Genomic DNA, 24,169 nt, shown 5'->3' with positions numbered 1-24,169 from the left:
TGACCACACTCAGGGCAGCCCAGACCTTTCCCGTCTTCTCTAGCACCTCCCGGATAGGGTGCAGGCCCTTCGCGCGGCTCGAAGTCCCTCCTCTACCCAGCCTCTCCAGCCTCTCAGGCACCGGCCACACTGGAGCTCCAGGCTGTCCCCAGGGGGCCTCATGGTACTTTCCTGCCCTCCCTTATTTCAAGTCTTTGTCCAAATCACCTCCTCTAGGAAGCTCTCTTATGCCCCAGAGCTGGACTCGGCACCCCCTCTCAGGCATCCCAGTACAAAGCTCTGCAGTTTTACTCCCCTGACTGCCAAGTACAATCCAGGCCTGCTTACCTCTTCTCCACTGTCAGAGCCTCCTAGGCAAGGGCTTTTCTTAGGAAGAGAAGCATCCAGGGAATAAGGTGGAGGTGTAATTTGAGGTCCAGGCCAGGGCACTTTTCAGCATGAAAGAGGGAGCCCTTAGTTATTACGCCAGGCGTAGATCAGAACTGCGCTGGAGCAACAAGAATGTGTAGTCATTCTGCCAAGGAACCTTAGTCACAGGGAGGCGTCTATGGCAAGGTAACAGGGAAGTGAAGAGACAAGAAGGTGACAGCACTGGGAGGGCCAGAGCAACAGGCTCCCTCACTCAGGACCCATGTGCTTCTCTGCAGCCCCTTGGTCTGGTCCCCCTCCTCCGACACCAGTGACAATTCCTCAGGGTGGGTTGGGCCATATCTCCCCAGCAGTTTCTCCAATCCCTATTTCCTAAGCAGATGGCCTTCTCACGTCTCATCTTCAGAGGCTTTTGGCTTTGATACGGATCCTAGGTTCCACCAGACATGGCCAAATTTTCAGAGTCATGGAGAGTACACTACAAGGAAAGAGGGGATTCCTATGGCCGCTTGCTTCAGATGGAGACATAGGTGGATCCAGTACTTCAGCATCTTGCAGACAGTCAATAAGAACTGGGTTTTCCTCTTTGTACTTTGGCACCCAATCTAATGAGCACTCCCTGAGAGTTGAGTGGGTGGGCAAATGGATGGATAGGTATGGATGGCTGGATGGCTGGAAGGACGGAGGGATGGATGGAAGAATGGGTGTATTCAATCTTCACTACTCTGTAAACACCACCAATTGAGTTTCCTAGAAACCAAAAATTCTTGGGTTAGTCAGCCTGGAAACATTCAACCAAAGACATCTTTGCCTGTCAAATCCAGGGAAAAGAGTGATGAGAAGTGAAACAGTGTATGCCCCTGGCTCCGCTTGTTCCTGGGTTACAAAGCAGCAGGGTCTCCCCAGGCCTGAGATTTGTAGTTCCTTCTTAAATGCTGGGTTTAATGGGCATGCTGGGGAAAAATGTTTTTTATTGAGTGGTAAATGTCTCCCTGGTGCCCAAGGCGGTAATTACATCAGTGGGAAGGTCTCTCTTTAATGTCCTCCTCGCCAGCAGGTAAGGAGGGCCTCTGGGCAGAGGGGCCAAATCAAGAAGCTGTGGTCAAGGGGATTTCTTGGAGAAAATTGATAAATATAGGGTGAAAACAGCCTCAAGAGCCAGGGTGCTGCACAGGTGGCCAGGGGTGTGTTTAGTGTGTGAATGCTTCAACTTCAATTATTGTCAGTCAACAAACCTTATCTAAGCCTCTAATCGTAATTCGGGCTAAGCTCTTCTGTGCCAGGTACTGCATTAATTACTCTACAGGAACATTCTAATTTAATACAAAAATGTTTGTAAATCATAGGAGGCAGATGTCATTATCAGCATCCCTTTACAAAAGAAGGAATTGTGGCTCAGGGATGTTAAAGAATTCCAAAGGATGGGAATAAAGAAGTCTCCATCTCTACCTGGATGGGGACACAGGCAAGGACAGGAGAACCAGACCAAACCGAAACCGGATCAGTTTCAAAGTAAACCCTCTATTAAATTATAAAATACACAAAGCAGCTGGATCTCAGTGCACTGTCTGGCAGGTTTTCACAAAGTGGGCGCTATGGAGAACCAGAATCCCCTCATGTCCCTTCTAGTCCGGCTTTCCCCGAAGGTAACCATTGTCTTCGGCTTTGTCATGGCGCGTTAGCTCTCTCTAAAGCTGGATAATTTGTTGGGGAGTAGTAAGGGCCAAGGAACCACAGCTCCACCGGAAGTTTGCATCGCACAACCCGTAACCTGGACCAGACTCCAGGAGGTGGCGACGCCTGGACCACACTTGATGAGGGGGTGAACTGGGGTGAGGGTAGAAGTGGAGAGTGGGCTGTGTGTGCACACATGCGGGCCACATGCCATCACCCAGGTTCACTGGTTCCAAATCTTCTACCCCCACTTCTGGCATCTGTTTAACAAAAATAAATCCAGTCAAGAAAGACATAGGAAGCATTGTGTCCTATGCCTGTGACCCCAGCACTCCAGGAGGCTGAGGCAGGAGGGTTACAAGTTGGAGCCCTGCCTGGGCCAATTAGCGAGACCCTCATCTCAAAATAAACAATAAAAACAAGGGCTGGGGATGTAGCTCAGTGCAAAGGCCCTGGGTTCAATCCCCATACTGCCAAAAAAAGAATCTTAAGAAGAAGAAAAAGGAGGAGGAGGAAAAGCAGGAAGGTGGCATAGATTAGTCCAGGGTTTCTCAACCCATATGTGATTTGTTAACATTTTGGGACAGTGGGTTCTTTGTTATGGGGCCATCCTGTCCCCTGTAGGATGTCTGGCAGCATCCGGGCCTCTCTGCATTGGATGCCCACAGAAACCCTCCTCCCAAGCTGAAATGACCGAACTCTCCTCTGTTCCTGGGGGAAGAGGATAAAGTCACCCCTTCACCCAGAGCGCCTGGGTTAGTTGACAAGAACTGCCACAGGGACAAAAGCAAAGGACAGAGGACTTGTCTGGCCCTAGAGGGATCCTGGTCTAAATCATGCCTGTAGGCAGAGGGATAGGGAGGTTGTGCTCAGGAGGACCTGCTTGACTCAGCCTTGCAGAAGCCAGCAGACACCTGAGAAGGAAGGTCCCTGAGCTGTCCCAGGCAGGATTTGCTCCCTGCTCCAGGGAGATAAGGAGGGAGCGGCTTCCTCGATTGAGATCAGATTTCAATTAAAATGATTAGCACTGTTTATTTAGACTCCACAGCTGCATACAATCTTTGCGTTATTGTGAGTTAAAGAAATAAAGGAGGGGCTTGGGGAGAGGGGAAGCAATTCAGCCCAAATTGAAAAAGTCCTACTGCCATTACAAGATTGGAGAATATCCACCGGGGTGGTGGGGGGGGGGATCAATAAAAGGAAATCTAAGTGCCACTGTTCACCGAGATTACAGTTCTGAATCGCTCTATCCTGGGTTTTAATTTTCTTTCTCATTGTCATGTGGCTATACAAGTTGATCCCAGCCCTACCTCCCGGCTTGAAGGGCACAGGCAGTGAGCCTGGACCAAAGCAAGAAGATCCACACATACCTGACCTTCTGCATGATGTCTTATTGCTGGGTAACAAATCACCGCACACTTAGTGCTTAAAACAGCACACACTTATTAGCCCATAGTGTCGATGACACAAAAGGCTGGTGAAGGTTTATCCAGGTCTTCTGCCCAGGGTTTCACAAGGCTACACTCTATGTGCTGGCTGGTCTGTCTCTCACCTGAGCCTCAGGATCCCTCTTTCACCATGTGGCCATTGGCGGAATTATTACCTTACATCTGTGGAAATCCTAACAGCTTTTTCTCCGGGCCAGGAGGAGAGAAAGTCTCAACTTCCAGGCCCCCTTCTCAAGCATTTACCTGATTAGGTCAGGCCCACCCAGGATAATCTTTCTTTTGACGAACTTAAAGTTAATTTAATTGGCTTCTCCAAACTCTTTTCTGCTTTGCCATATTCTATTAACTACAAGCAAGTCACACACCGGTTCTAGTCTCTTTTCTGTTGCTAAAACAGAATACTGCACACTGTAAATTATCAGCAATAGAAATTCATCTGACCTGTGGTTCTGCAGGCTGGGAGGTGCCACAGCATTGTGTGAGCACTAGAAAGGGCCTTCCTGCTGCACCCTAACATGGCAGAAGTGCAAACAAGCACACACACAGCAAGAGAGAAGGCCGGGGCTAGACTCACCTTCTATCAGGAGCCCACTCCCATGCAACAGCATTGATGCATCCATGAAGGTGAAGCCCTTGTGACCTAATCACCTCTGACACCATTACACTGGTAATTAAATGTCAACATGGATCTGGGAGGGGACATCTGAACCATAGGATTGGGAAGGGGCCTTTTGAAATGCCCACCACACCTCCCATCAGAGCTCTTCCCGAGTTCCACCCCCCAGATTCCCAGAGCTGGGCCATGACAAAGTGTCCTTCTTGAACCACCTTACACCCACGGGCCTTTCCAGCCCCAGCCTGCTGGCCTGACCCCAACAAGCAACCCAGCAGCCAGCCTGAAACAATTCAGAACCTTCTCATATGAGGGAAGTGAAGAGAGCAACCAAGATATGGTGTACTCATTTGACTCCTTGTCCAGTGCTCTTTCCTTCAAACCAAGTTTTCTCTCACTGGTCTCTAGTCTTCACTCAGTCCAGAGCCCCAGGCAGGATTGCTGGCTGGCTGCCCTGACCTGGCAGCCTTGGCCAGTTACCTTCCTACTTCTCAGGATGCTGAGCACAGGGAGAGATGCACAGGAGCTTTTCCAAGATGCATGAGGAGAAGACCTCACTGTGCTCAAAAGACACATACTTCTTTTACCATGGTACTGCCAGGATTCCACATCTAAGACAGCTGCTCCAGCGCCAGCCATCACACCTACAGGCCAACCAACAGGAAGGAAGGAGAGAACACACCCGTTCCCTCTATACTACTTCTCCTTATACCCTATTGACCTCAAGTTAGCCACTAATAACTGCAAAGAATGCAGGAATATGTAGTTTTACTCTGGATAATGCTGTATAATGGAGGAAGGAGGCAGTGCATGTGGAGATGCCTGTTCTAACTTTCCTCTACCTTGTCTGTGATTTAAGGGATAGGATTTTTCTTTTGTATCCAAATACTTTCTGTAGCCTGGATGTATGCTAGTCTTTGATTCTATAGTCTTATATAGAGAGAATCTATATATCTATATAGACTCTATATATAATCTATTCTATATATAATCTGTATAGATTCTATAGTCTTTGACTGTTTCATCAAACACAATATGTATGCATTCTTTCCCTCACTCCTCCTCTTACTCATTTTTTCATGAGTTCATTCATGCACTCATCTATCAGAAAGTCTCTTCTGTGCCTTGCACAGTGCTGGGCATGTGGTCAGCATTCAGAATATAGAGGGAAAAGGCCAGGGTTGTAGCTCAGCAGCACAGTGCCTACCTGGCAAGCACAAGGCCCTGAGTTTGACACCCAGTACCAAACAAAAAAGCAAACACAGAATATAGAGGAAAAGGCACAGAGCCTGCACCCCGTTTTCGTGCAAGCTAGCAGGGAAGACTGCCAAGGAAATGTAGCATTTTAGCACTTCGTGCTATGTGCGTGTGCAAAGGCTGCCCTGAGTATATCGTGGGCCCTGACCCATGTTGGGCTGGGCACGGGTTCCAGGGGAGGTAACATCCCATCCAAAAACCAAACTAGCTAGGAGCAAGTGGCCCGCCAAGGTGTGCCCTATCCGTGGTGCTGACCACCGGTCCTGCCAGGAGGCCACTCTGAGGCAGGTCTAGCCAGCCCGGTACCTCCTACTCTCATCCACTCTGAGTGGGCGCACAAAGGCGGGCAGGTGAGACGCCAGTGGTGTGGCATTTAGCTACACATTTCATTTTCATAACGACCTTCCTGTTTTCCCTCTCAGTCTCGCCTGTCAGTCTGCGACCATTAAATTCCTCATTAGCAAATGAGATTTGGATGAGCTCATTAAGATGAGGGATAGTCCCAGGGTGCAGCTGGCTGGGATGGGGGAGCTAGAACTCTTCATCACCTTTTTTTTTCTTTATTAAAAAAGAATGTGCCTGGCATTCTGTGCATCCCTCTCCAGGTTCACTGCCAGTCCCAAATACACCCCATGGGACTCTGGTGGGAGGGAAGGAGCTTAAGGCCTGGCAGGGGATGACAGAACTACAATGTGGCTGTTGACTCACATGTATTTTCAAGGTCACCCAATCAGGGACTGGGCTTTTGCCGCTCCACATTAAAGTTCAAACTCCCATATGTGACATTTGAACACTTCCTGGTCATGTTTCAGTCCCTTCTCCAGCCTGAGGTCCTATCCTCCTCATATGTCCCCTGTATTTGGGCAGTGGAGGAGGACTGCTTGCTGACGCAAGCTGGAACTGGCTCCTGCCAGCTCCTGGGGGTGCCCCTTACAAAGTCAAAAGTTTTGCAAGATAATGGACATCAAGTTGAAATGAGCCCTGATGGGGAACATTTACACTACGGGAATTGGCAAATGCTATGGACAAGGGCTTCAATCAGAGAGCTGTATTGGAAACAGTTGCCAACACCCCCTGTTTGAAGGCACCTGAACGTGGCACACACATGCATGTCTCCATCTTTGCCTTTTCCAGGCCTCCTCCCTCTGCCCAGAAGGCCTCCCTGTCCCTCTTCTCTGCATGCTGAAAACCCAGTCACTCTTTGAGGCCCCACCAAGGAGTCCAGCCCCTCTGCACCCCAACAGGGCAGGGATCTCACGCCAACCAAGACTGCTCATCCTGCTCATCTGCCTGAGGGGCCTTCTGGTTGCCATTTTTGGAAACCAGCTCAAACTAGCTAAAGGGAAGACAAGAAATACGTGGGAAAGGAGATGAGAAGTAGGGATCGCACACTACCCAGGGCAGAGAGCCAGCTGGCCTCCAGAGATGAGGGGACCAGTCAGTGACGGCTGCTCTTTCTCTGGGGCCCCCTAGTGGCTGACTCTGCCCACACCTTCCCACTGTGGCTTCCCAGGAGAAGCGCCCCCTGCCCTATAGTTCGCAGGAAACCCCAGGCCACTGAACCGCAAGCAGCCTGAGTTCCAGTTCCAAATTCAGCACTGTGCTAGGTTTATGCAATCATCTGAGGCCATGATGTTGGGGTCCCAGGGTCCCAGGTAGTGTCACACAGCCACGGCCTCCAGCAGGCACTGTGGGGCTGGTTCTGAGAAGGACAGAAGGCACAGCTGGAAAGCTGGCCCATCTCCCATCCTGGAGGGCAAGCTCCATGGACATGTGTTTATTCCTTTCCAGCTCCCTCTTCCTGGCACAGAGTGGGCAGTTAACAAATACTGTAAAATAAATGAACCACCTCAACTTTGGCTCTACTCTCAGCAGCATATGACCCAGATGGGCACTGAAGGAAGAGGCAGAAGACTTTGAGGAATTCCATGGGCTAGAACTCCACATGCAGGTAGTGAGACATCTTTGTCTTCCAGTTACTAGCTGTGTGACCTCGGCGGAGACACTTAACCTCTCTGTTCTTCTGAGACCACATCTGTAAAATAGGGATGTGACCTTGCCTAACTTGGGTGAAAGAAGTGATCTTCAGTGGCACAGCTGGCGTGGCTGACACACAGTGGGCACTCAACACAGGGATGGCTTTTGTCCCCTGACCTATCCTAAAATCACAGAATGGGGTCCCTCACTGCTCTCGCCATAGGCTTTCTTCCTGGGTCTGATGTGATTCTGTCAGCCACGCACTCTGACCCTCTCCCAGCTCCACAGGTCCCTTTTCTGGGGGTGAAATCCTAAGGTGAGGCCCTGCGGACAGCCAACCACATTGGCTCCTCCCCAGAGCCTGGGCTGACGACTTCCGGTGCCATCATTCACAAGCCAACCGCAAGTGTCCTGCTCCATGACAGCAGCTCACTGTCAGGCCAGGCCTGCGAGGGAGTTCAGAGCGGGAAGGTGAGAAGAGACTGAAATGGGAAGGGTACGGACTGACCCAGCTGGCGTCCACCCCTGCTCCTCCCTGGGCCCAGGCTGACTCTCGCCAGCGGCCACAGGCTGGGGGAGGGAGAAGGCCCTGTCCAACTCCTGGCTGATCCTGACAGTCACACCCCCAGAATCCTTCTCCAAGACTCAGCCACGCGGGAGGCTGGTGAGGGCCACTGCTGTCGCTTGCCCCTCCTTCTCCAAAGCGTGTGCTGATTCCTGGGACCCAGGGCCTTGCAGTGCCGCCGGCAGCGTTCAGAGAGAAACAGGGGTGGGGAGTGCAGGCGCTGGCTCCCTCCCTGCCAGAGGCAGGTACAACTCCTGCGTCCCTGAATCCAGTCAAGATTAGCACAAATTCGCACACACCAGAGAAGTAAACAGAAAGGAGGTGAGCACAGAGACGCAACACGCACCGGAACTGTGGGGCTTCGGGCCTCCCGGGAGGCGCGTGGTGCGGCTTCTTCCCCAGCAAATCCGGCTGTGGTGGGGGCTCGCATCTCAGTGCGCGCGTGCTCAGAGTCCAGGACCCGCGCGCGGGCACGAGGAGCCTCTAGGGGGCGCAGCCACGCCCCCGGAGCCCAGCTTCCGCTACGCCCCTGAGGGTCGACTTCTCCTCCACGCTGTGGGAGGTGTTACGGGGCTCCGGTAATTGCTTCTGGGAACGCGGTGTAAATGTCCTGGGCAATGTAAATCAATCAAGGAAGCAAGCGCCCGCCCATCTTTCCCGGATGCCTAGGGGCGTGGGCTCCGCGGGGTGCGGGGCGCAGGAGCTAAAGGTCTGGCCCGGAACGGGCACGAGACAGGGAAGGGCCCCTGGGGGCTGGTGGGGCGCTGGCCTGAAGGAAGGGACTGGTGAGTCGGCCTGACCTCTGGGGGCTTCTCTGTCTTGGGCATGGGAGAGACAGTGACACACGGCTCCACCTCCAAGAAGACCCCATGAGCCTGTTGGTTCCGCAGCGTGGGGTGGCCTGAGAAGGGAGAGAGGAATAGCGGAAGGAAGGAGGAAGGAGGGAAAACAGCCACCTGCCTGAGAGCTGTCCTGGCTGAAAGTCTGGCCGCACAGCACAAGCTTGTGGGGTCTGCTGATCTGCCCCTCAGGCCAGTGATCACAAGAGAGTCCCTGGTGTCAATCTCCCGGGCCTCTGTGCTTTCCCTCCTGGCTTCCTGCACCCACTCACACCTTCAAAACCAGTCCCTTTATTACAGTTATCTTCAAGCCACCCAGAATCGCTGGCCTCAGTTTCCCACCAGGACCTGGAAGGCCTCCGGGGTGGGGGTGGGGGGAGCACCCACACTCCTGGCCCCAGGAAGCTGTTGCCCCAACCCCTGGAGTAAGGAGCAACAAGGAAGGTGAGCCAGCAATCCACTCGCACACATATCCCTCCTGGGGATTCCGGGCCAGCTTTCTCCCCCACTCCTAGCCAGAACTGGCTGGCCCTGGTAGGGCACAGAGAGGGGTCATGATCACTCAGGCCTCCCCACGGTGGCCAGTGGCTTGAAGGACAGTGCAGAGCAGCTTCAGGGTCTCTCACTGTAGGGTAGGCAGATGGCATGGATGTCCAGGGGTGGCCAGCAGGTCTGACACAGACTCAGAGAGAGAGGGAAGCAGAAGCTAGACAGGAGCCAGGAGTGAATGGACACTCAAGGACAAGGACTAGGGGCAGCCGGGCCAACTGCAGGCTGGAGGGCTCTCTGTGGGGTCACCCACATGCCCTGCATTGAGGTGGTCATCCACTTCATCCTGCACCCAGAACCTCATCTAGCCCATAGCACACCCTCCATCCTGGCATCCTCCCCAGCAAGGTGGGAGCTTGCCCACACCCCCTGCCCCTTGGGCACAGGGGCAAGCCTGGGAGTGACAGGCCCAGTGACTGGCCACCAGCCCCCCAGGGGTCCCAGCCTGGCAGAGGGGCCCACCACTCATCAGACATCAATGCTGATGTGAAGAGTTGCCTGGCATTCATGCTAGGGACACGAACGCCTCATGATTTACGGACTTTAATTTCCCCAGATCTTGAGTCGTGCCCCTTCTCTGCCTCTGGCCTGTCAGGGTGTTTATCTCCCAGCCCCCTTCAGACCCTCTCCCCCTCCCAGTTTTTTAATTTGAAGCATCTGTCTGGAGCTTCTGGAGGTGGGGACATCTGCAGTACTCAATGCATTACACACTGACAGCTCTATTGATTTTCTCTCTTGCACTGCATAATGCAAGATATATACAAGCGAAAGGCTGGCCCCTGTCCCTTACTTTGAAGGGACTGTGCCCTTTTTCTTTCTCACTCTAACGTCCCCGCATCCTGGCACATGTTGATATATAGGAAGGGTGTCTGTCCCTGATGCTCAAGATGAATTCCCCCCGCCCCAGTATTACTCTCCTCCCTGCTGGTGGACGGGCCTCATCTATCCTTTATGTGGTAGCAGATTGGACACCAGGGAAGCAGATCATGCAGGGAAAGGGGCCAGTGGGGTGGCAGGGAGTTGAGGAGGTGTTCTCTGTCAAGACCAACTGCCCAAATGGAGGAGCCTGGCTGCGGCTCTCTGAGGGGTCCTTGCTGGCCTCGCCAAGGTTTGGGCACGAGGATCCTCATGCTAAGCCTCCAGATCTTGCCTCAGACTCCCGTCCCACGAAGAGTCACAGAGGCAGCTGCCAGCTCATGTGCCTCTGTTTCTCATGCCCTCTGCTAGGCTGCACAGAGTCAGCTGTGCTGGCCTGACTTATGGTGGGAACTAACACCCTCCTCGGAAAAACAGAGGCTCAGAGATCCCAGGGTATTTGTTCCAGATCTCTGCCGGAGGCGGAATGTGAACCCAAGATGGCCAGTCTCCAGGAATGGTGTCCCTCCTGCTCTATCCCACTGCTTCCTACGGGCAGACCACTCAGATTGAAGCTACCCAGCCTAAGTGCTCCTCTGCTCTCATCCCCTGGACCCTCTTCGTGTTCCTGCCCCACCCCCATTATGGATGGCTCCCTAGGTTCCCCTTCCGGTCCCACTGGGAGTACTTACCCATGTGTGGCCCTGCTTCTTCATCACCCCTTCGACTCATCTATGAGTTTCCTGAAATAGGAACAGTCAGGGACAGGATCTTACTCATGTACCTTTGCCACTTGCCCAGAGCTTGGCACAAAGATGCAATGAATGGATGCTGCTGTGGAAGAGAAGGTGCCCGGCACGGTACCTGATCCGCAGAGGAAAGCCCGAAAAGTGGACGGAACCCCTCTAATCAGCGAGGAAGGGGGGGGGGGCAGTGGGTGCTGTTTGCTCTCTTGGGCACCTTAAAGGCGGGCTCCGTGCCTTTTTCCCCTTGTCCCTCACCACACACATAGACAGGCTGCCAGCTGGAGGAGGTGTTACAGACAGGCGGGGCTGAGCAGGTCCGCCCGCCCACCGCGAAGACGAGGCGCCCAGCCAATGGCACTGCGCCATGCTTACTGGCGACCATAATTGGCCACGCCCACCTTAGCAGCTCCGGATGCCGGAGCAGAGGTGGCCAAGCATAGACTCCTACGGAATCCCAAAAGAAGGCTTTGAACCCATAGGCTAGGCGCACACACAAGAGGTAGCTGGAGAGTGCACAGATGGTGGCCTGGGCCCAGAGATGACCTGGATAGGCCCAGAACAGGCTCCGCGTAGGGAAGTTCCCCAGAGATAGAGCATTTGCCTACCTTATTTATGCCAGGCTTTGGGTTCCATCCCAGCACTGCAAAAGAAAAAATGTTAATCGATTAAGTAATTAATTAAAAAATAAAATGCAAGCTCAGAATAGGGACACCTTTTATAATACTATACAATCCCTTGGGTTGGGCCACCAAATCCCAGGGGATTTCAACCCTCCTGGGGATGTTCGGCAATGTCTAGAGTAGTGGTGGCGAACCTGTGGCACGCGTGTTACTTGTTTTTCTTTTCAGACAGAAGTTGTTAATGTATGAGTTGTTTTTTCTAAACTAAAACCTCAGGATTCAGGTTTAATTGCAGGGTTGGCACTTTGCGATAAATAAGTGGGTTTTGTGTTGCAGTTTGGGCACACGGTCTCTAAAAGGTTCGCCAGCAGTGGTCTAGAGCCCTTGGGGAAAGGGGCAGAACAGACGATTGAACCCAAGGCCTTCTTACTGAGCTTCTCATTCCCAGCGTGTTTTTCGTTTGTTCGTTTTGGTTTTGAGACAGTCTCACTAGGTTGTTCAGGTCGGACTTGACCCTTTGATCCTTTAGCCTCAGCCTGCCTGTTTGCAATACAGAATAGGGATAATCACTTTGGGAAATTGGTACATGCATATCACATATCTTGATCATTTGCAGATCCTTTACTGCCCTGTTACAGTTTAGATCTAAGATGTTCCCCAAAAGTCTCAGGTGTCTGGCAGGTGACTGGTTCACCGGGGCGCTGTACTCATCAGTGATTCACCCACTGACAGCTCACAGCTGAGTGCGCCTTTGGGAGCTTGGTCTGGTTGGAGGTGTCGCTGGGGCGTAGCCTGGTGGGGGGCGTCACTGGGGGCGTGGCCCAGAAGGGTGTGTTCCTTCCTCGGCCCCTCCCTCCTCTCTCTGGCTGCCCTGGGTTGAGCAGCTCTTCCTCCGCCATGCCCCTTTGCCAGCTGTTTCTACCTTGGAGCCAGCCAAGCACGGACTGATCTGAGAGCCAAACTAAATCTCTCCCCCTTTAAATCGCAGGTGTTGGGTATTTTGTCCCGGGGATGGGAAAGTAATTAATACACCCTCTCTTTTTCGTCCCCCCCCCACCCCGCCCCTTTCCCATTTCCAGGGACTACCTTTTAATTCATTTTCTAGCTCTCCTTTATTTTGTTCATTATTTATTTGTATTTTAAGCTTCTCATGTAAGAGGAAATCATGCTATATTTGACTTTTCGAGTCTAGCTTATTAAGCTTAGCATGATAGTCTGGAGTTCCATCCTTTTTCTGCAGACAATAGGATTTCTTTCTCTACGGTGGAATAATATTCTGCTGTGTCTATACCGTATTTTCTTTACCTGTTCATCTATTGACGGGCATCTAGGCTGTCTCCAGAGTTAGCTATTGTGAATTCTTCACTATAAACATGGGTATGTTTGTGTCGTAGAGACATTTTTGACTGCCACAATAGTGAGGGCTGCCTTCAACTGGTAGAGGCCAGGAATGTGGCTAAAACTCCTCCAGCGTTCAAAACAGCCCCACTTTCCACCCCACATGGTGCGATCAGGCCCAGGAAAGGGGTGTTGGTGGCACTGTGTGTGAGAAACCCTTTGCAGCCTAACCAGCCATGCTCTCGGGCTCCCAGCTCTGCCGCACAGGACCACCCAAGTGGGGCTCAGCTCTTTAGGGGTTGGTGGATGGGGGTACCCAGCACTGCTGTGCTCACCGTCTTAGGTTCCAAAAGAACTCCACATTTGGCCCCTCCTTCCTGCCTGCCCGCCTTCTCCAGCTCACCAAGTTTAGGGAGAGGGGCTGGGGCCAGCACAATGGGAGTGAGCCAGGGCTCCTGCTGACCTTGGCTTTGGGGAGGGGGGGCGTTGCACCCAGGGCCTTTGCACTAAGCCACAGCCCTAGCCCTTTCTTAAGTTTTTCTTTGAGATAGGGTCTCTTATTACAGGCGTGTGCCACCAAGTGTGGCTGACCTTAAGTATGTGTTCAATCTAAGCGTCCCAGCAGCCCTGGGAGGATAGACAGAGGAGCAGTCTACCCTCCCAGACCCCCAGAAAACACAGCTTTAGAAACTAGGAAGCCAGGGCTCCAGAGATCACGCTAGTTGGTGAAGGCTGTGGCCCTGGAATCCAGATGATGCTTCCCATGGCTGGGAGGGGGCTCCTGGTTCTCAGACCCAGCCCAATGCCTCTCAGCCTCTCCTCCCACCCCCAAACCCTGTTCACCTCTCTTCAACCCCACAGGACTTCCCGCCATGCCCGGAAACACCCCACATTCTCCTGACTGGGAGAAAATACCCCTTCCCGCCATCCTGTTTGGAAGCCTTTTGGAAAACTCCCACTTCTTCCAAACTCCTACTCACCCAGCATAGAGTCAGACTCCCAGCACCTCCTCCAGGAAGCCGCCAGTGACTCCCTCAGGAGTCAGAGCTGCCAGCTCTGGGCCTCATTCACCCCTTGCTATTGCTATAGGACGTATGATCTATGGATGATTTAGGACCTCAAATAATGTTAGGGAAATATTTTTTTTTGTACTAAATTCTTTTATTGGTACATTGTAGGTATACAACACACTTACATTTCTCATTGGGAATTGTAGCTTTATATAATGCATCTTGGTTCTTATTTTTTCCCCATTCCTAGCCCACCCTTCACGCCCTCCACCCTTCCCTATTTACAAAGACTTTATTTCCATTTTTTCCATTTCTCATCATTTTTCCCTTTCCCTTCTTTCCTTTCCCCTGCCCCTCCCACTACCCCTACCCCTTTGGACCTTTTCTTCCTATTTTACATTATCGATTATTGAACTAGGACTGGAAGTCCCATTTGACCCTACTATTCCACTGCTGGGGATCTTCCCCAAAGAATTAAAAGAATCATACCACAGTGATATATGTGCACCCATGTTCATAGCAGCGCAGTTTGTAATAGCTAAAACTTGGAAACAGCCCAAATGCCCATCAACTGGAGACTGGATAAAGAAAATGTGATTTTTTAATAAAATGGAGTACTACTCAGCCCTAAAAAATGAGAAATTAGAGACATTTATAGCTAAGTGGATGCACATTGAGGCCATACTCTTAAGTGAAATAAATAGGACACAAGTGTAAATACCGAATAGTTTCTCTGGTGTGAGAAACTGAAAGTGTAAATAAGGACTAAATGTATAATAGGTAATGTGAAATAGGAATGTTAGGGAAATATTATAACTCCCGACCTGCTACATGTCCAGAAATGCTGAGTTCATGTTCTCTAAAATTGAAGAATGAATTCTAGAAACAAACGAGGTTAAGAGTAGGAAGAATTGAGGCCAGGGATTTAGCTCAGTGGTTTCGCCACCGGCTGCGCAAGCGCAAGGACCTGAGTTCAATGCCCAGCACCCCCCAAAAAAAAGAGTAGGAAGAATTTATTGACAAAAAGATAGCTTCTGTCCGAGGCAGAAGAGGGCCCAGAAGGTGGGGTGCCCACTGACCCAATCTCTAAAAGGAGTTTGGAGCAAAGCCAAGAGGTGAGGTGGGTTCCAGGTGGGACAAAACTATAGTCAACTAAAAACATTACAAGTAATCGATTAGGTAACATTGACCCAATGGGAAATCACAAGGTGGGTATGAGGTGAGACAAAACTAAGATCAACCAATAAGATTACAGCAAGTATAGTCGCTTAGGTAATATTGATTAAATGGGGATCAAATGGGGAAGCAAGTCACGTAGCAAGTGTACTTGGGATGAACAAGGATTTCCCAGAAGGTTTTGGTCCCCACCCTAGGTGATCGATACCTATTTAGAATATCAATCCCTGCTGTTCATCTCTAGGGGAAGAATGTGGGTGTAGCAGTTCCTCTTTTTGGAATACTGGCCTTCGATAAATGGGCCTCAATTGTCTTTGACTCCCTGGGGATTCTAACTGCCTATAGTATATCCGACTAATTCAGCTGTCTACAATACTGTGGGGTCACAGAGGCCACTGAGTGTCGGGGGCTGGAGCTAGGCTCTGGTTCTTCCCAGGGCCCACCCTATCCTGGCCACAAACCAGAACTCAAATATTGGCAGGGGGAATGGAATTAAGCAAATGTGACAAAATCTCAGAGGCCGGGGGTCCTCACAGCCTCTTAGTCCAGGCAGCTTCCATGCTACCCATCAGCTCTCCTGTGAGTGGGAAGCTGGGCTTTTGGCAGATCCTGGTGCCCTTAAAAACTGGAGAGAAATGGGTGGCCAAGGGAGGCTCTGGAGGGAAGGAGGAGGCCGGGACTGCAGACTGGTGGAAGGAAAGGGGAGGTCAGGACCGAGCTCCTAAGCTAAGCCCTTGGCCTTCCTTGGCCCAGCCACAGCAGAGCCCGAGGTGGTCCTGTGGCTCCATCTGGGATGTTCCTGCCCAGGCTCTGGGCTCCTGCGGGACCCTGGGCCCTTTGCACATGCCATCTCCCATGCAGGAATCACAGGGAGCTTGGCTCTGGGCAGGGACTCCGGACCCTTTGTTTTCCACTGTCCCAAGTCACATCCTGATGCTCAGCACTGTCCCTCTGCTGGGCAGTGGGTCCCCTCCAGGCACCCTGCCTCACCTTTCAGCAGCTGCAGTGATCTTGCTGTCTCTTCCCCCCTCAGGGAGCTGGAGAGGACCGAGGATACTTGAGCAAGTTTGCTTCTGTGTTTATTGCTGATGGTACTTGAGCAAGTTTGCTTCTGTTTATTGCTATACATCTACATTCTCTTAAATTACACAATTCAAGTGGGCAAACATCTGTCTCTCCAGGAACTCTGCCAGAAGGGAGGCACTGCCCCTCCTCCTGTCCCCAGTCCTGTCCTGCGGGTCCTGTACCAGGAAAGGATCTTCAGTCATTCATTCAGCTGTTAGCTTTATAGCACCTACTACGTGCAAGACACTGCTTTGGGTACACCAACCCCTCCTCCACCCCTCCTCTCCTCCCTTTCTCTCCCTTCCCTTCTCCCTCCATCCCTTCCATTCCTCTCTCCATCCCTTCCTCCATCAACCCATCCACCCCTCCATACACTGAGTACTCTCAGATGCCACGTCCACCTTGGGTCCTCTGATGCCAGCCCTGAGCACCTACTGTACTCCTGAGTGTTGCTCCAAGAGTCACCAACAGAATGCTCAACCCTGTACTCAAATGCAAGTGGAAATGTATAAAAAGCACAGTGCTCCGCTTTTGGAGAAGTAACTGCAATGAGTGACAAGTGAGAGGGTCAGAGGCGAAGGGTCTGGCCTGCAAGCAGAGTGGCAGAGCCAGCAGGGAAGGAGGAGCAGGCCAGAGTTCAGAGCAGGGAAATGCACAGGTCAGAAAGTACTCAGTATGTTAAGAGGCCCTTGTCTGGCTGCCAGTGGGGTTGTTTATGGAAGATCAAGGGGTAGAAATACAAAAAAGGAGCATCCCTCTGAGAGGGCTGGAGAGGTCAGGCCCTTGCCTTCCAGATTGCACTTGGGTTCCAGACCTCTAAAAGGAAGCTTTTGCCAATGAGCTTTCCCAGGGTTACAGCTCAGATGCATTAAACTGGCAGGACACGGTTTGCCTTCTTTAGAAGACTCCAGTACAGTTAGCATAGTTCAAGGTCTCCCTGCAGTGGGGACTATTGGTATATTCATCCTGCATCTCCAGCACCCCTGGGCAGGTGCCCAACCTGGGCTCCTTCCCCGGAGGGAGGGGAAGGGAAATGGGTTCAAAATAAAGCTCACAGCCAAGGGCTCTTTTTTCCCGGAGAGGGCTGCTCAGTAACAATAAGCACGAGGTGGTTATTAAATTTGGGGAAACCAAATACAATAAAATATAGACATTTGTAGAGAGGTTAAAAGAAAATAGATGTGGTAGATAAAAATAAAATCAATAAGCACAGGTTTCACGGTGCCACCTTAAGAGATAGTGCTACATAAGGGGGCAACAACGCTGGGAAAGAGTAACACTGGCAGGCTGGGGGCTGTGAGGGGACCAAGGGGCAAAGGAAATTCTACCTTCCCAGAGCCGCCACCCACCTCCCTGTGCCTCGAAAAAAAGTGGTGGGGCTGGGGAATATGACCAGGGTGTAAATCTTAGCTTAATCACTGAGATACCCACCAATAAAGAAACCACTTGCGGATATACAGGCCACTATAGGGGCAAAGCCCGAGCCCAGTTGCTGCTGACAGATGCCCACTAGTGGGAGCAGTAACTTGCTTTTACTGTACACAGATTCATGCAGGAATGAGAAGCAGCCATTGAGAAGGTGCCACTGAGTGGACAAAGAAGCATGAAGGCCTTGCTGACCACATAAGCTGTCCTTCAAAAAGGAAACAGAAGCCAGGCCTGGTGGCACATGCCTGTAATCCCAGCACTCGGGAGGCTGAGACAGGAGGATTGGCACATGTTTGAGGCCAGCCTGGGCTACATAGAGAGACCCTGGCTCAAAAAGCCCATCAGTCATCAAAAGAAAATGTAAGGACCAGGGATTTAGCTCAGCAGTGCTGCGCTTCCCTCAAAAGCCCATGGTCCTGACTTTAATCCCCCTGTACCAAAAAAAATGTGAAGAACCCCTAGCAAGAGGTGCTCAAGGTATGTAGGAGAGTCCCTTTCGTTAAATGAGTTATCTGTGTGGGTCCCAATACACAAGTCTAGTGAATTTCAACTAAAACCTAGAAAAGCCAAGCTGAAGCGCTGGAGGTTTTATTTATTTATTTTTTGTAGTGCTGGGGATCAAACACAGGACCCACTAGCCAAGTGCTCCACCACTGAGCTACTTCCCCAGATTCAGGTGTGGGAAGTTTTAGAGTAAGAGGACAAATGGTGAGTTGGGAGCGGTATTCCGAAGAGCGGACAGACGGGGCTGGGGAGAAGAGGACGAGAAGGAGGCAGGAAGGGAAGGTCGGCAGCCCAGGCAGCCCGTTACTTCGAAGAGCTGCACTACCCACCTAGACCAGAAGGGGACAGGGCTGCGGAAATTGGAAGGGGAAACGCATGTAGGACTCTTGACCCTTTGCAGAGACCGTAGCCAGTTTCCTCCTTTGGGAGGGCTTAACTGCCCGGAAACGGAAGTTTCCTTCTTTTGCGTTGTCTCGGCTTCTTACTGGTGGCTATCTCTCTGGCGGTACGCGGGAAGAGGGGATAATCCGGGGCAATCCGCAGTCCGGTGGAGTTTGGGGGCTTCGGGCTTGCATCGAGGGCGCAGGGGAGTAGATGAGAGTGTGACGGGGCCGGGTTTTTCGGGAGAGGAAGGGAAAGCGGGGGTCGCGGCCGGTGCGCTATTAACACCGAGGGCTATTCTCCGCAGGTACAGGTCCGCGCCTTCTGAGCGCCTCGTCGCCATGGTGAGTAGGACCCCTGCCTGGCACCTTCCCGGGGGAGGTATGGGCCCGGAGTCTTTGGGGGCCGAGGGTTTTGGTGGGTTTACCTGTCACCAGAAAGCGTGAGCCCCTGGAGTTTATTCTTCTCGTTTTCTAGCCTCGAAAAATTGAGGAAATCAAGGATTTTCTGCTCACAGCCAGGCGGAAGGATGCCAAATGTAAGTGGTTGCTCTGAAGGCCGAGATGGGGTAAGGGGGGAGACATGATCGAGTTGGTCTGAAGACTAACCTGCCCCGGTGCTGCTGGAGGGTCCTCTGCAGCATCTCAGGCCTTGCAGGGCGAGGCCGTGTGACCACGTGCATGGCCTTCATATTGTCCCAAGAAAAGCCTCTAGGGCGAGTGTGAAGGGATAGAAAGTGTTGCTGGGGCAACTTTTTCGTGAAATTTTGAGCGTCTGGTTTTGCTTTGTATGTAGTGGGTTCTCTGGAATCGTCACTGCGTGAAAGTCGTACACACCGAGTTGAGTACTTCATGGCTTCTTCTGGACGCTGGGTGAACTGAGTACAGTGCTGATCGCAGTGAGCTTTTTTATTAAGCAGGTTGACATCTGCTTGTATTAATTTCTTGGCTTGCAGATAAAAAGGGGAAAGGAAATAATCAGAGCCATAAAATAGATTTTCACTTGTATGTCAGCGTCTGCTGCCCGTGTATTTTATTTTTTACACCAAGCATGGGAGGGAGCTATGTTATTCTTCTGAAAGGATGTTTGGAGGCGTGTGCTTTTTAATCCCAGGTGGATCTTGAAATTTATGTTGTCTTAACCTAGACCTGTAATTTTTCTACTAAATGAAATACCCTTCTTTTCTCTCTCATCATAGATTTATCTTACAAAAAACTAGATAAATTACGGAAATAGTTTTGGGCTGACATGTTAAGTTGGACTATCCCTAACCAAAGGTTGATAGGCAAGGAGAGTCTTTTGAATGACGGGGGGGGGGGGTCATGATTTTGCCCCCAGTACCCAAAATACGCATTGTCTTTGATCCTCTGGTAAGATTCCCTGCCCCATAACTGTGGGGACAGCTGGTGATGGAATGCTTTACACACATGCTATTAGCATGTCAGTTTTAGATCCAACCATTCAGTTTGACACTGCCTGTTCAAATCCCAGCTCTGCTGTAGGTGGCTGTTCTGGGTAAGTTAGAATAGATCCTTCAGTTTAAAAGGAGTGGTAATAAGACTGTATCTTGAGTTTCTGTCTCACAGGATTAGTGCAAAGATCAAATCATACATTCCATTAAGTCTCTTAACAGGCTAAGAAATAATACAAATCAGCCAGATGAATTTGGGCTATCTGATTAGGAACCTGGTTTCAGATGTTGTGGCTTATAAAGGTGGGTGCGGGTCGTGGTCTACTGAGTATAAGATGTTTTCTGGGAGTTTGTTAAGTACACTTTTCTTACAGTATTTGGTAATGGGATCTGGCTGGGTTGTCTGCGCTGACCTTAAACTCTCAGTCCTACCCCATCTGTCTCTGTGTAGTTGGGATTACAGGCATGTGCACAAATTGACACTGCTTTTTTAAAAAAAAAATTCTTGATAAAATACGCACATGGTTTACATCCCCACCCCCCCCACCCCACCCCGTACTGGGGATCGGACTCAAGACCCTGTGCTTGGGAGGCAGGTGTGGTGCCACTGAGCTAAATCCCCGGCCCTCCTTGGCCATTTTTAAAGGTACATGTTACTGGCACGTTCACATCAGCCAGTCAGCACCATTAGTCTCCAGAACTCTTGCAAACTGAAACTATCCATAAGACACTAAACTACCCATCCCCTTGGCAGCCACCTTTCTGTCTCCATATTTGACTGTTCTTTATATAAGTGCAATCATTTGAGGTTTCAACTGGCTCATTTCACTTAGCATGATGTCCTTAGGGTTCATCTGTGTTGTGTTTGTCAGTTTCCTTTCTTTCTAAGGCTAAGTGTTCCACTGAGTGGGTGACCCCATATTTTGTTTTGTTATCTAGTAATCTGTTGCTAGGTTGCTTCCACTTTGACTATTAATGAACAATGCCATTGTGAACGTGGATGGGTGGGTGGTTTGTTAGTGTTTGTTTTTTGTGGCGCTGTAAATTGAACCCAGGCCCTTTCCGGTGCTAGCCAAGTGCTCCACCACTGACCCATTCTCAGCCCACTGTGCAAATATATTTTCTGTCATTCCTTTCTGGTCTTGGAAATGGAACCAGAAATGGAACTGCTGCATGCTATGAAATGGTAATGGGAAAGAAACATTCTTAAGAGATTTGTATGTCTTCAGATATGGTGTTCAGCAGTTGCTGACTCAGTACCACATTCATTTGGCTTTCTCTCTTGGTTGCTTCTCAGTCTCTTGCTTGTTCTGCTTTATCTCATCCCCTCTAAATGTTCAAGTGCCCAGTGCCCAATACATGGACCTCTTTCTACACCTATTCCAAATTTTCAGAGCCATAAATACCGTCTGTGTGCCAGTGGCTCCCCAAACTTATTTCTCCAGCCCAGACTTTTCCCCTGAACTCCATACTCCAGCTGCCCACTTGACTTTTCCATCCGTATGTTTGGTGGACATCTGAAGCTCGTTCAAGGAGCAGGTCCAGAGCTAAACTCTTGCTGCCCACATTCCTCCTTCCATCTTCCACTTTAGTTGATGGCAACTCCATTATAGTTAAACCAGATATCTTTTTTTTTTTCTCAAATGTTCTTTTTTTTTTTTGGTACCGGGGTTTGAACTCAGGTCCTTGCACTTGCAAGGCAGGCGACGGAACCACTGAGCTAAATCCCCGGCCCCTAAACCAGATATCTTGATGTCAAGGACTTGTCTTTCTGTTATACTCTACTGCTCAACCTTCAAAATTACTTAGCTATATAAATGGAAAAACTAATACATGCAACACCGGAACCACTGAGCTAAATCCCCAGCCCATCCTGGGTGGATCTTAAAAATATTCTGAGCTACAGTTAAGCCAATAAAAGAAAATACTGTATGATTCCACCTATATGAAATTCCTAAAATGAAAAATCTAATCTATAGTGATAGAAAGCATATCAGAGGTTGCCTGGGGCTATGGGTCCCGAGTGGGGACTGACTGAAAAGGATTTAAAGGACTCTTCTGGAGTGTCGGAAATGTTCTATATCCCAGTTGTGATTTTGAGTAAATTTACCAATGCTCAGTGAATTATAAAAAGTATATCAATTTGTTATATTTCACTAAGTTGATTATACCAAAAAATGGTGTTCAGCTTAGTTTTCAAGAGTACAGTAGCTGTTAGGGACAATGCGGCTTAGTTAATGGTAGGATACTGAAGTAGGTTAGCTTGCATGCATATATCCAGTTGTCTGGGGGCATTAAAAATATAAGCCAGGGTAACCAATGTCTTGAGCAAGCTGTGAGCCCCACCGTGCTTCTGCTTCCTGTGAGGTGTCCTGTCCTTTTAGCCATTATTGGCAAAGATAGAGTTGTGGGATATGAGTACACGCTAGTCTTGTCCTCTTCTGTGAGGTTAGGTGCTCTCTGCTTGTCTTGGGTTAGGTACTTGGGTTGAACCACTAGGCTTTTCATTGCCATTTATAACAGTGAGTTGTTGGGAGTGTCTGAGTGGTTTCTAAGGAAGTTAGAACAAGAGATTTGACCGGTATCCATGATGGCTTGCACCCTACTAGGAAGCAGGTGTCTTCCAACAGCTGCATGGCTGCCAGGTAGGTAGACAGATGGAAATGAATTGATGTTTGCACAAAACCAAACTACAAGTGTTACACTGTTGAATTTGAGATGCACTTGGACCTTGTGTCTGAGCTGTGATTCCAGGATAGAATTTAGAAACAATGAGAACCCAGGAAACAAGTTTCAGCTAAATGTTAGGAGAGGCTGCATGCATGCCATGTCTTAATGGAGTGGAGTTGGTGGTTATCCTGAGGGAAAAGCTCTGCATCATTCCCCAAGTGTCAGCTTGTGGGCAGAGATCAAATCTCTGGAAGATAACTCAGCCTCCTTACTTTGTGATCTACTTCCTCCTATCCCTTTAAAGAAGTAGTAGTAATTAGGTCAGTGCAGAACATTCTACAATATTGTGTTCAATATACTGAATACCTGTGCTTTAAATACAAACAAGTTAAAACCAAGTACAAAATGAATAATTGATAATTTGAAATAGGAAGAAAGGTCCAAAGACGAAGGAGTAAAGGGAAGGGGAAAATACAAGAAGGAAAGGAAAAACTATGAGAAAAGAAAAAAAAAATGGAAATGAAATCTATGTAAATAGGGAAGGGCGGAGGGGGTGAAGGGCGCACAGGTAATGGGGAAAAAAATAAGAGCCAAAATACATCGTGTACAGGTACAAGCACCCAATGATAAATGTAAACATTGTATACCTAAAATGTACCAATAAAAGGACTAAAAAAAAAAAAAAACCGAGTACAGCCCAGGCTCCTGAGTTGACAGAGGGAAGTGTAGATTTCTGGCACCAGTTTTAATTTTGAAGACAAAGGGACAGTACAGGGAGCCAGGAGCATCACAGCTGTGAGTGGTTGCTGACTGGCCAGTTGCAGTCACTCAAGTGCCACTGCATGTGTATAAAGCTCATGAGCTGTGGCGTTTGCTTTCTGTGATACAGTTGCTAATTCTGGTCTCTTTGGCAGCCGTCAAGATCAAGAAGAACAAAGATAACGTGAAGTTTAAAGTCCGATGCAGCAGATATCTTTACACCTTGGTCATCACAGACAAAGAAAAGGCAGAGAAACTGAAGCAGTCCCTGCCCCCAGGTGAGTGAGCCCCTTACTGTGGAAACACTTAATATTTTAATCAGAACCTCTCTTGTGAGCCCCTCTTAGGTTAAAGGACAAAATTGGGGCAGACAGCATAAATCAAGTAAAATGACTTACTGTCATTTCTTTCCCTCTAGGTTTGGCAGTAAAGGAGCTGAAATGAACCAGCCAGACTGATGTGAAGTGTATTAAAAAGCTTTGAAAGTCTAAAGTGTCCTCTGTCTTTGAAGATGGGGGGAAAGTGCTATTCAGTAGTGGGGTTAGGGGTGGGTTCTGGTTGCTACATCTTGTATTGTGAATATTGGGGTGGGATCTCAATGTACAAATAAAGCCACTGAAAATCAGTAGATGTAGGTAGGTCACAATGAGAGTAAGCAGAAGAGCCAAATTTATGGAACAGTCTGCATTCAGAGACTTAGCGGTGGTTTCATATACACTGTTGAAATACTCCTTGGAGGCCCGAGGATTTAGCTTAGTGGTTCCACCGCCTGCCTGGCAGACACAAGGTCCCGAGTTCGATCCCCAGTACCAACAAAGAAATATTCTTTGGATGCAGAAGTAGAATTTTTTTTCAGGCTGGCACTGTCATGGCAAAGGCCTCCAGAAGAGCCTTGGAAAACAAGCTGTGCTATCC

At 49.9% G+C, this 24,169-nt stretch overlaps 1 protein-coding gene and 1 long non-coding RNA gene across 4 annotated transcripts in view; one reads left to right on the top strand and one right to left on the bottom strand.

Moving 5' to 3' along the window:
- Positions 1-8,621, bottom strand: part of LOC106010742 (uncharacterized) — a 178,934-nt gene extending 170,313 nt beyond the window's left edge. Inside the window, exons 1-2 of one of the 3 annotated variants that reach the window (XR_015450278.1) lie at positions 8,250-8,621; positions 328-1,119 (exon numbers count right to left, since the gene is read on the bottom strand). This is a non-coding gene — a long non-coding RNA (uncharacterized LOC106010742). The remainder of the gene's footprint in view (positions 1-327; positions 1,120-8,249) is intronic. The other 2 variants (XR_002388130.2, XR_015450279.1) reach the window with 2 other exon arrangements.
- Rpl38 (ribosomal protein L38) lies at positions 7,742-23,746 on the top strand. The gene is made up of 5 exons (XM_021241100.1): positions 7,742-7,809; positions 18,722-18,758; positions 18,892-18,952; positions 23,410-23,532; positions 23,673-23,746. Exons 1-5 carry the CDS (start codon positions 7,757-7,759, stop codon positions 23,696-23,698), a joined length of 300 nt encoding a protein of 99 aa, XP_021096759.1. The 5' UTR covers positions 7,742-7,756; the 3' UTR covers positions 23,699-23,746.
- The last annotated feature ends 423 nt before the right edge of the window (positions 23,747-24,169 follow it).

This window comes from Heterocephalus glaber, unplaced genomic scaffold (assembly GCF_053883595.1).
Source record: "Heterocephalus glaber isolate CG9 unplaced genomic scaffold, H.glaber_assembly_v1.0 deba00000937, whole genome shotgun sequence".
NCBI classification, from domain to species: Eukaryota; Metazoa; Chordata; class Mammalia; order Rodentia; family Bathyergidae; genus Heterocephalus; species Heterocephalus glaber.
Note: the sequence above shows the minus strand (reverse complement) of the source record. Positions and strands in the feature narration are given on the sequence as shown.